Below are 12,203 nucleotides of genomic sequence, written 5' to 3' on the forward strand. Positions count from 1 at the left end.
TTTGTTTTTATGGAAAGTGAACACCTAACTGCCTACTCTGCTCCTGCCTTAATATTAATGTCTGAGGAAGTCTGATTTTAAGTCTGAGGCACTTAGCATTGTTAAGAATAGCATTTTCATTAGTTTTCAACATTGTCATTAGATCAACAGTATTAACATTTACAAGACTGTGCCCCATTTAAAAAATATAAGCCTGCCTTTCAGCAGTGTCAGTTGAGGTTTCAAGAAATTGTATCCTGTGCACCTTAAAACAATATGCATGAAACTCAAAATGATTATGTTCAGTGAAAAAAAAATCACAAAAAAGATTGTATGTTTAAAAATTCCACTTAAAATTCTGGAAAATACAGCTTAAGCTATAATGACAGAAGACACACCTATGGTTGTCTAGGGACAAAAGTGAGTACTCAAGGAATTGATTACACAGGGATAGGAGCGAACTTTTGGGGTAATAGATATTGTCTTGATTTTGTGATGGAGTATATATATGACACACCTTATTCAGTTATTCAGTTTGAATATCCAGTTTATTATTTGTGTTACACCTCAATAATATTTTGATAAAAGCAGTAAGGAAATCCATGACTAGTAAATCTATTACTAATAAAGAAAATACTAAAGCCACCTGTCTTTAGGAAAAGAGAATGTCAGTAATTTACCTTTTCAAACTTTTCCTACTCCTTTTTGGTGTTTATAGTAACATTAGTGGTAGTTTTTATTTTTTTTTATTTTTTTATTTTTAGTGGTAGTTTTTATAGGAGTTCTCATTTAGTATAATGTGAAGTAGAATAGTGCGACTGGGACTTAAAATATTATCTGACTTTACTTCACTTTCTTGTTGCCCTGACGTGGAATCCTTATTGTGGAATTATCCATCTAAAATTATCTTCACCTTAAGAAAATTACATGGCCATGATCACTTGTTTATTTCTTTTCCTTTAGACTGCCTTTTGGGTGAACTAGAAGAAGAGTACTGATGACTAAAAATTATCAGGAATTTGTTACATTGTTTGGTTTTGTATTATATAAAATAAGATTAAAATGTTTTTAATCCTCTTGTTACAGCTTTCTGAAACAAAGGTCTTCACTTCCTCATCTGTTCCAGCAGAGAATCATGTCACACCTGGGCAAAGGTAAATGCTTTTCCCCACCTTTTTAAATTCAGAGCAGAATTAAAATTTCTTGCGGTAGGAGAGTGGTTTTCTTCTTTAGATCTCTCTATTTTTTACCCTTTTCTTGAATCTCTTTCTGTTTTTCTCTTTTCTATCTAAGACTTCTGTTTTATCCCTTATCTGGTAAGCTGACAGAGCCTCCATCATTTCCTAATTTGTTGTGTCTGCTGATGAGTTAAAATAGCAGTTATGGGCTTCCCAGGTGGCTCAGACGATAAAGAATTGCCTGCCACTGCAGGAGACGTGAGTTTGACCCCTGGGTTGGGAAGATCCCCTGAATTAGGAGGTGGCAACTCACTCCAGTATTCTTGCCTGGAAAATTCCATGGACAGAGGAGCCCAGCGGGCTACAGTCCAGGGGGGTTGCAGAGAGTCAACGTGACTGAGTATGTGGTCCCACACGGCAGCGATAACGTTAAATCTAACAATTTGTTTTTTACTTTTGTAAACATTTTTTTGACAGATAAACGTAATAGAAATCTCTTTTGGTTTCTTCATATAATGCCGTTTATTTAGATCTTAGGATAGTACAAAGTTGTCATTTTATATGGGTTCTAATAGTTTTAATCTACTAATTTCATAGATTATAGACAAGGAGGAGCTTTTGGGATGATAGAAACATTGTTAGAATGTGTGCAGAATTGAATTATTGAAGAGTATTTATTTACATTCTTGGATTTACAATAACTCTAAAAACCTTTGATTATGGTTTCAAAAAGTAGTGATCTAGAAGGATGAGAGCGTTGATATATATGATACCTAAGCATTGAAGGCAATTTTGAACCTAACAAGCTCAATCTCTTGCTAAATGAGGTGGTGATAAGACTTCATTACAGGGAAATAAAAATCAAAGGTTATGTCTTGCAATATATTATTTTGTGACTTGCTCAGAATTTTTCCTTAAATGGATGTATCTTCTTCATTATATTTAGTATTTGATGAATTGCATAGCATCATTTTCATTTAAAAAATAAGTGGACCTTTTAGACTCCACCAGAAAATTACTAGAGCTAATCAATGAATATAAAGTTGCAGGATATAAAATCAACACACAGAAATCCCTTGCATTCCTATACACTAATAATGAGAAAGTAGAAAAAGAAATTAAGGAAACAATTCCATTCACCATTGCAACGAAAAGAATAAAATACTTAGGAATATGTCTACCTAAAGAAACTAAAGACCTATATATAGGAAACTATAAAACACTGATGAAAGAAATCAAAGAGGACACTAATAGATGGAGAAATACACCATGTTCATGGATCGGAAGAATCAATATAGTGAAAATGAGTATACTACCCAAAGCAATCTACAAATTCAATGCAATCCCTATCAAGCTACCAGCGATATTTTTCACAGAACTAGAACAAATAATTTCAAGATTTGTATGGAAATACAAAAAGCCTCGAATAGCCAAAGCAATCTTGAGAAAGAAGAATGGAACTGGAGGAATCAACTTGCCTGACTTGAGGCTCTACTACAAAGCCACAGTCATCAAGACAGTATGGTACTGGCACAAAGACAGACATCTAGATCAATGGAATAAAATAGAAAGCCCAGAGATAAATCCACACACATATGGACACCTTATCTTTGACAAAGGAGGCAAGAATATACAATGGAGTAAAGACAATCTCTTTAACAAGTGGTGCTGGGAAAACTGGTCACCCACTTGTAAAAGAATGAAACTAGATCACTTTCTAACACTGCACACAAAAATAAACTCAAAATGGATTAAAGATCTAAATGTAAGACCAGAAACTATAAAACTCCTAGAGGAGAACATAGGCAAAACACTCTCCGACATACATCACAGCAGGATCCTCTATGATCCGCCTCCCAGAATTCTGGAAATAAAAGCAAAAATAAACAAATGGGATCTAATTAAAATTAAAAGCTTCTGCACAACAAAGGAAAATATAAGCAAGGTGAAAAGACAGCCTTCTGAATGGGAGAAAATAATAGCAAATGAAGCAACTGACAGACAACTAATCTCAAAAATATACAAGCAACTTATGCAGCTCAATTCCAGAAAAATAAAGGACCCAATCCAAAAATGGGCCAAAGAACTAAATAGACATTTCTCCAAAGAAGACATACGGATGGCTAACAAACACATGAAAAGATGCTCAACATCACTCATTATTAGAGAAATGCAAATCAAAACCACAATGAGGTACCACTTCACACCAGTCAGAATGGCTGCGATCCAAAAATCTGCAAGCAATAAATGCTGGAGAGGGTGCGGAGAAAAGGGAACCCTCCTACACTGTTGGTGGGAATGCAAACTAGTACAGCCACTATGGAGAACAGTGTGGAGATTCCTTAAAAAATTGCAAATAGAACTACCTTATGACCCAGCAATCCCACTGCTGGGCATACACACCGAAGAAACGAGAATTGAAAGAGACACGTGTACCCCAATGTTCATCGCAGCACTGTTTATAATAGCCAAGACATGGAAACAACCTAGATGTCCATCAGCAGATGAATGGATAAGAAAGCTGTGGTACATATACACAATGGAGTATTACTCAGCCATTAAAAAGAATACATTTGAATCAGTTCTGATGAGATGGATGAAACTGGAGCCAATTATACAGAGTGAAGTAAGCCAGAAAGAAAAACACCAATACAGTATACTAACACATATATATGGAATTTAGAAAGATGGCAATGACGACCCTGTATGCAAGACAGCAAAAAAGACACAGATGTGTATAGCGGACTTTTGGACTCAGAGGGAGAGGGAGAGGGTGGGATGATTTGGGAGAATGGCATTGAAACATGTATACTATCATGTAAGAATCGAATCGCCAGTCTATGTCCGATGCAGGATACAGCATGCTTGGGGCTGGTGCATGGTGATGACCCAGAGAGATGTTATGGGGAGGGAGGTGGGAGGGGGGGGTTCATGTTTGGGAACACATGTACACCCGTGGTGGATTCATGTCAATGTATGGCAAAACCAATACAGTATTGTAAAGTAAAATTAAGTAAAAATAAAAATAAAAAAAATAAGTGGACCTTTTAAGACTTATTTTTTTTGACAGTAGTGTTGCAGTGTTCTTCATATAGATATTTCATCAGTTGTTTGGAATAGAACTTCTGGTTTTTGTAGTTATGGAACTTTTGAGATGGGTCATATGTAATATAACTACCATGAATTTGTATCCCTGGAATTAGGTTATCATAAGCTAGAACATTCCTTAGGGTCCATAATACTGGATCCCATAACTGTTTCTCAGTTACGGGAACATGAGAGTGGGTAGTGTGTAAGGAGAGGAACTCAAGCCTAGGAACTTGGCTGTATATCACGAGTGAGTTTTGAATTATTAGACCTTCTAGAATCTGCCTCATTGGCATGGTGAGTTTCCCTTAGGAGAACTGCTTGGGAACTGCCCTTTAAAAGGATTTAATGGAGCAGATTACCATGTTAGGTCATTCTGTGGAGAAATTAGTAATTCATTCTCATGTCAAGAAATATATTATCTGAAAGATCATTTCTTCCTCATGCTCTCAGGTTTTCAGGCCATGATTCCGAACTTGGAATCTCAGTTTTCCTAGGGACGTTATAGGAAGTCTAATTAACAGAGTATTTGTTAATATGTTGTGCATTTTCCCCCTAAATATTTGAGTGAAATTATGAGATTTATATTAACCTAAATATATCATGGGATAGAACACAAAACTTGTAGGAATATTTATGGTAAATATCAAAACTGCTTGAATGGTCTAGCACAGCTTTGGTCCTCATTTCTCAAAAATATGGGTTTACTTTCCTTTGGGAAAGTTTAAGAGAGACTGGTTTTAAGTAATGAAGAGGGCCAAATATTCTAAAGGAAACAAGCCAAGAAAACTGTTGAGGTGTACTCTGTTGCTCCAGGTTTTCTATTCAGTTGTCATTGTGCCATTTCTGTGGAAACATCTCAGTGCACCTTTCTTTTCTCTTCTCTGCAAAGCCCTATTTGGGTCTCGGTGGCTTGGTGTGCCTTCTTGGTAGGGTAGGCATGTAGGGGGATGATTGATAATTTCCTTTTGCTGCTCTTAAACTCCAGTTTCCAAAGATTTTCCTCCCTGGGATTATTTTTAGCATGAACTTATTTATAGTGATTCATTTCTCAAGTTTATTTTTTGGTAAGATTTGCCTCTGACTCATTCTTTCATTTGCTTTTTGTCTGCTTAGTGTTGATCTGGTAGCCTTGCTCCAGAAGCCTGTTCCTCCCAGTCAAGCCCCAGAAGTCAACTCCTTTGAAATTTCACAACAACAGAGCTTTGGCCAAGCCCTTGTCTTCACGAACTCTCAGCACAACAATCAGATGGCACCAGGGACTGGCAGCTCTGATGCTGTCAACTCCTATCCGCCTCAGAGTTTGGTAACTCACTTTTCTCTTAGTATGGGATTTTAAGGAATGGTCCCATGAATAAATGTATTCTTGAATGGCACTTGCCTTATCATTATTTTTTTGCCTATAAAAATCTCTACACTAGATCTCAGTCCAGAAAACAATGATGTCATAATTTCCAAGCACATATCTGACAGTTCTGTGTAGAATTCAACCACTGAGTTTTCTGGATGAAGATTAAAAGTACTTCTTTATGATTAGTTGAATGATGAATTAGTTCAGTCATAATCAACTTAGGGATCCTTCTAGTAAGAAGGATGATTTTTTCCCTTGGGTTTGTTTCAGAGTCTGTCTCTATACTTAAGATGTTAAATTTTCATTTGTTTTGCAGTTTACTTAGATGCTAATGTTTCAGTATTGATTTGCTAATCTGCAAAAGCAGTTATTTCTAGATCTGCCTAGGTTCTTAAATTTTTAGCATTTTGGTTTTGTTATTCCAAACAGTTGTATAGTAGAGGCCCTTAAAAATTGAATATGCTTTTATTGGAACAGTGCCATCTGCTGCTGCATATATGACTTTGGCTTCTGTAACAGTTCAGCTCCTGGGTCTTCACTAGTGATCCAGTGGTTAAGGCTCTGTGCTTCCACTGCAGGGGTGAGGGTTCAGGGAACTAAGATACCTCATAGTTTGTAGCATAGACAAAAAAAGAGAACTAACTTCTGTCAGAGAAAAGCTCAGGAACTGTTAGTGAAGCAAATGAAGATAACTGATGGGAGTAAAAAGCTTAGAGCGTAGAATGTGAAAGAATGTAGCTGCAGAATGGTAAACTCAGGTCTCCGTCCAAGTGTGGGCTGTTCTGAGTTGCAAGACTCAAGGTTGAAAGGACTGTAGACACAAATCCATAGCTTTCACTAGTGATAAAACTTTGATTCATTCTTTGGTGTGTTTAATCTGAAATCTGCAGTTGAGAATGGCATTTCTTATTAATATGATCTATGATAATCACACACGTACACACACACACACACACACACACGCACACACACCCACACCCCACCCCACCCCCCTGCCTTGATTCAGAATTCTTTGCTGTTCCCTAAAAACTGGAGGCTTGAATATGAGAACTTCTCATTGTCATCTTCTCTGCATAGTCATGTCATGCCAAGTATAACTAGCTTGGGAACTTGGCATTTTTAGCGTCATTGTTGATAGCGTTTGAGAGGGTGTCACTGCTTGAAGACGGACAGACCCAAGGCAGACTCTGCTTTGAGAGGGCCCATTAATACCCCTGAGTTTGATTGAACTATCCACTTCCTTTTCCCCAATCTGCCAATGGTACACTGATGTGATGTCCTTGCTGACTTGCTGGAATCATAGGCTACTTGAAAATGTAGATAGGACATTAATGTTATTTTAACAGCATCCTTCAGGCATGTTGCTTTTTGTCGTGAACAACATCTTGAGAAACCAGAGTACAAATTGTTTTGCATATGAGAGCAGTGATTCTCAGTGATACTATGCTTTTACTATCATTGGGAAACTTCAGTTATTACTATCTGGCATATTTAGTGATTATAAGATTAAGCCAGATTCTACACAAGACCGGTCAGGATCTTTGGCACTGGGAGTTGAGCATTTGTATGCGTTTATGTGAATGCATGTGCACAAGTGTACCCGTAGGCACATTTGTAAACTGTCCCCATTGAGTGAAATGTGGAGGTGGAATTGAAGCCCTGTGCTAATAGGTATTACCTGAAGCAAGGCTTTAGTCATTGATGCAGTGATGTCATCCTGTTGTGAAACACACAGAAAGTGTGCTACAATTAAATTAGCTGATACAGGGTAGAGATTGGGGAAGAAAAGAAGAAGATGCCTTTTTTTGAGCAAGTAGGCTTGAGCTAGGTTTTGATGCATTTATAAGCGACATAAGAGTGGCGTAGTAGGTGGCATGAGCACAGAGTTAGGAGCAGTGGTAAGTAATGTTATCACAGCTGTTTTAATAGAAGCAGATTCTGTGTTTGAAGTGGAGTAATTGCCCACAGCCTGAAGTTTTTTGCTCACATTGGAGAATTTGGATATCTTTAAAAACAGCTGGGACAGATAGTCCATGGCTTTGGAAATTGATACCAGAAATAATTGATTCAGCTTTCTAGATCAGGCCTCTTGATGGAATGTAGATCATTTCTATTTTTAACATTTATGGTGGTTGTGGATTTATATTTTGACTTAATCTTTTCAGTAATTTAATGATATTGATAAGTAAAAATGCACTTGACCTGCCACTTTTAGGTTGGCTGGTCATTTGCTCTGGAAGTCTATTTGGTGTACTTGGTCATCAGAACATCTTGAAATAAACACAGCAGTGTTCAGGGCATCTGCTCAGTACACACACATATCCTTGTAATTTAGTGTCTGATTCTGGAATACAAACCGTTAAGTACTGTGATGTGCCTTTAACCTTACAGGATGATCTGATGGCTCATCTCTCTGTGACTAACCCTAGTAAAAACTTTGCCAAGTTAAAGATGATTACCGTTCCACACTTAAGAAAATATTGTATTTTTTTTTCAACCTTGTCTTTGTCATTTATTAATGATATTTCTCTCTACTTAAAAAAAAAGTAATGTGTTTCTAAGCTTAAATGATACCACTTTTTGAATAAAAATAAATTTCTTAAAATCTAGGAAACAAAATCTAGGGAAATTCCTCTTCCCTCAAAGCTCTCGTATCAGAAGCAGGAAGGATTGTTAGGTTTATTTAATCAGATCTTGTTACTTGGTAATATTTTGGTGTAGTATTTATTCAGATGAGTCTTACTAATTCAGAATGTTCTAGGCTATAATTTTTAAAATCCTTGTGAAAATACAATGGCATGTAGAAATTCTGTATTGCTGAGGATTTTTGTTTTTCTTTCCCTTTAAAGTCATCAGTCCTTGGTTCAGGATTTGGAGAGCTTGCCCCTTCAAAAATGACGAACATCACCAGCTCCCAGATTTTGGACCAGTTGAAAGCTCCGAGTTTGGGCCAGTTTACCACCACCTCAAGTTCACAGCAAAATAGTATGAGTTCTCCCACAACCACTTCTTCTTGGGACCTCAAGCCTCCAGCCTCCCAGTCCTCAGTCCTTAGTCATTTTGGTAAGTGTGCATTTTCTACGGTGGTTTGCCCCTAGTGAGGACATGCCAAATACTGGCAGAGTAGGTTGACTTTTCGACACTAATGTGGATTTGACCAGGCATATTTCTTTCTTTCTTTTTAATTAATTTTTTTATTGAAGGATAATTGCTTTACAGAATTTTGTTATTTTCTGTCAAACCTCAACATGAATCAGCCATAGGTATACAAATATCCCCTCCGTCTTGAACCTTCCTCCAATCTGCTACCCCATCCCACCCCTCTAGATTGATACAGAGCACCTGTTTGAGTTTCCTGAGCCATACAGCAAATTCCCATTGGCTATCTGTTTTACATATGGTAATGTAAGTTTCCATGTTACTCTTTCCATACATCTCACCCTCTCCTTCCCTCTTGCCATGTCCATAAGTCTATTCTCTTTGTCTGTTTCTCCATTGCTGCCCTGAAAATAAATTCTTCAGTACCATTTTCCTAGATTCCGTATATATGTTAGAATATGATATTTATCTTTCTTTTTCTGACTCATTTCACTCTGTATAGATTCTAGGTTCATCCACCTCAACAGAACCGACTCATATATGTTCCTTTTTATGGCTGAGTAATACTCCATTGTGTATATGTACCACAACTACTTTATCAATTCATCTGTCAATGGATATCTAGGTTGCTTCTATTTCCTAGCTATTGTAAATAGTGCTGCAATGAACAGTGGGATACATGTGTCTTTTTCAGTTTTGGTTTCCTCAGGGTATATGCCTAGGAGTGGGATTGCTGGGTCATATGGTAGTTTTATTCCTAGTTTTTTAAGGAATCTCTAAGTCTTCCATAGTGGCTGTATCCATTTATGTTCTCACCAACAGTGCAAGAGCTTTCCCTTTTCTCCATATCCTCTTCAGCATTTATTGTTTGTAGACATTTTGATGATGGCCATTCTGACTGGTGTGAGGTGATATCTCATTGTGGTTTTGATTTGCATTTCTCTCATAATGAGCGATGTTGAGCATCTTTTCATGTGTCTGTTAGCCATCTGTATGTCTTCTTTGGAGAAATGTCTAAGTCTTTTTTCCCCTTTTTTGATTGGGTTGTTTGTTTCTCTGGCATTGAGTTATATGAGCTGCTTGTATATTTTAGAAGTTAATCTTTTGTCTGTTGTTTCATTTGCTATTATTTTCTCCCATTCTTAGGGTTGTCTTTTCACCTTGTTTATAGTTTCCTTTGCTGTGCAAAAGCTTTTAAGTTTGATCAGGTCCCACTTGTTTACTTTTGTTTTTATGTCCGTTACTCTAAAAGATGGGTCATAGAGGATCTTGCTCTGATTTATGTCATCAAGTGTTCTGCGTATGTCTTCCTCTAAGAGTTTTATAGTTTCTGGTCTTACATTTAGGTCTTTAATCCATTTTGAGTTTATCTTTGTGTATGGTGTTAAGAGGTATTCTGATTTCATTCTTGTACATGTAGCTGTCCAGTTATCCCAGCGCCATTTATTGAAGAGGCTGTCTTTGCCCCATTGTATATTCTTGCATCCTTTGTTAAAAATAAGGTACCCATAGGTGCATGGGTTTATTTCTGGGCCTTTCTTGTTTCCTTGGTCTATATTTCTGTTTTTGTGCAAGTGCCATACTGTCTTGATGACTGTAGCTTTGTAGTATAACCTGAAGTCAGGAAGGTTGATTCCTCTAGCTTCATTCTTCTTTGTCAAGACTGGCTTTGGCTATTCAGGGGCTTTTTTGTTTCCATATAAATTGTGAAATATTTTGTTCTAGTTCTGTGCAAAATGCCATTGGTAATTAGATAGGGGTCACATTGAATCTATAGATTACATTTGATAGTATAGTCATTTTCATAATACTGATTCGTTCTACCCAGGAACATGGAATATCTATCCATCTGTTTATGTCGTCTTTGATTTCTTTCAGTAGTGTCTTATGATTTTCTGTATACAGTTCTTTTGTCTCCTTAGGTAAGTTTATTTCTAGATATTTATTTATTTTTGTTGCAATGGTGAATGGGATTGACTCTTTTAATTTCTCTTTCTGAGTTTTCACTGTTAGTATATAGAAATGCAAGTGATTTCTGTGTATTGATTTTGTGTCCTGCAACTTTGCTAAATTCACTGATTAGTAATTTTCTGATACTATCTTTAGGGTTTTCTATGTACAGTATCATGTCATCTGCAAATAGTGAGTGTTCTGCCTATGTTTTCCTCTAAGTGTTGTATAGTTTCTGGTCTTAACATTTAGGTCTTTAATCCATTGTACTTCTTTTCTGATCTGGATTCATTTTATTTCTTTTTCTTCTCTGAGTGCTGTAGCTAGGGCTTCCAGAACTGTTTAATAATAGTGGTGAAAGTGAACAACCTTGTCTTGTTCCTGATCTTAGGGGGAATGCTTTCAGTTTTTCGTCATTGAGAATAATGTTTGCTGTAGGTTTATCATATCTGGCCTTTACTTGTTGAGGTAGGTTCCTTCTATGCCCATTATTTTGAGAGTTTTAATCATAAATGGGGTGCTGGATTTTGTCAAAGGCTTTTTCTGCATGTATAGAGATTAGCATATGGTTTTTATCTTTCAGTTTGTTAATACAGTGTATCACATTGTTTAATTTGCATATATTGAAGAATCCTTGCATTCTTGGAATAAACCCGACTTGACCATGATGTATGAGCTTTTTGATGTGATGTGATGAAAAGAAACTATCCTAAGTTCTTTTCATTCTTTTTACTTTATTATGAGCTTCAGAAGTTATTTCCACCATTTTATCTTCCACCTCACTAATTCATTCTTCTGCTTCAGATATTCTGCTGTTGATTCCTTCTAGAGTATTTTTAATTTCAGTAATTGTGTTGTTTGTTTGTATGTTTATTCTTTAATTCTTCTAGATCTTTGTTAATTGGTTCTTGCATTTTTCTCCATTTTGTTTTCTAGGGTTTTGATCATTTTTACTATCATTATTCTGAATTCTTTTTCAGGTAGTTTGCCTATTTCTTCTTCATTTATTTGGACTTCTATGTTTCTAGTTTGTTCCTTCATTTGTGTAATATTTCTCTGCCTTTTCATTATTATTTTTTTAACTTAACTGTATTTGAGGTCTCCTTTTCCCAGGCTTCAGTGTTGAATTCTTTCTTCCTTTTGGTTTCTGCCCTTCTAAGGTTGATCCAGTGGTTTGTGTAAGCTTTGTATAGGGTGAGATTTGTGCTGAGTTTTTGTTTGTTTTTCCTCTGATGGGTAAGATGCGTGAGGTGGTAATCCTGTCTGCTGATGACTGGGTTAATATTTTTCTTTTGTTTGTTGTTTAGAAGAGGCATCCTGCACAGGGTGCTCCTGGTGGTTGGGTGATGCCAGGTCTTGTATTCAAGTGGTTTCCTTTGTGTGAATTTTCACTATTTGATGTAAACTGTGGAAAATTCTGAAAGAGATGGGAATACCAGACCACCTGACCTGCCTCTTGAGAAAGGTCTTGACCTGTATGCAGGTCAGGAAGCAACAGTTAAAACTGGACATGGAACAACAGACTGGTTCCAAATAGGAAAAGGAGTACATCAAGGCTG

General features: G+C 36.7%; 1 protein-coding gene and 1 non-coding gene across 7 annotated transcripts in view; both read left to right on the top strand.

The window, feature by feature from the left end:
• UBAP2 (ubiquitin associated protein 2) overlaps window positions 1–12,203 on the top strand; it is a 114,669-nt gene that overhangs the window by 77,802 nt on the left and 24,664 nt on the right. For all 6 annotated transcript variants that reach the window (XM_027964289.2, XM_027964291.2, XM_027964292.2 and 3 more), the window contains 3 exons: window positions 1,066–1,133; window positions 5,361–5,550; window positions 8,445–8,658. In XM_027964289.2, the coding sequence (XP_027820090.2) occupies window positions 1,066–1,133; window positions 5,361–5,550; window positions 8,445–8,658 (472 nt within the window). The remainder of the gene's footprint in view (window positions 1–1,065; window positions 1,134–5,360; window positions 5,551–8,444; window positions 8,659–12,203) is intronic.
• On the top strand, window positions 5,672–5,752 carry LOC114113431 (small nucleolar RNA SNORD121A). The gene has a single exon (XR_003588465.1). It is a non-coding gene; the product is annotated as a small nucleolar RNA SNORD121A (small nucleolar RNA).

This window comes from Ovis aries, chromosome 2 (assembly GCF_016772045.2).
Source record: "Ovis aries strain OAR_USU_Benz2616 breed Rambouillet chromosome 2, ARS-UI_Ramb_v3.0, whole genome shotgun sequence".
NCBI classification, from domain to species: Eukaryota; Metazoa; Chordata; class Mammalia; order Artiodactyla; family Bovidae; genus Ovis; species Ovis aries.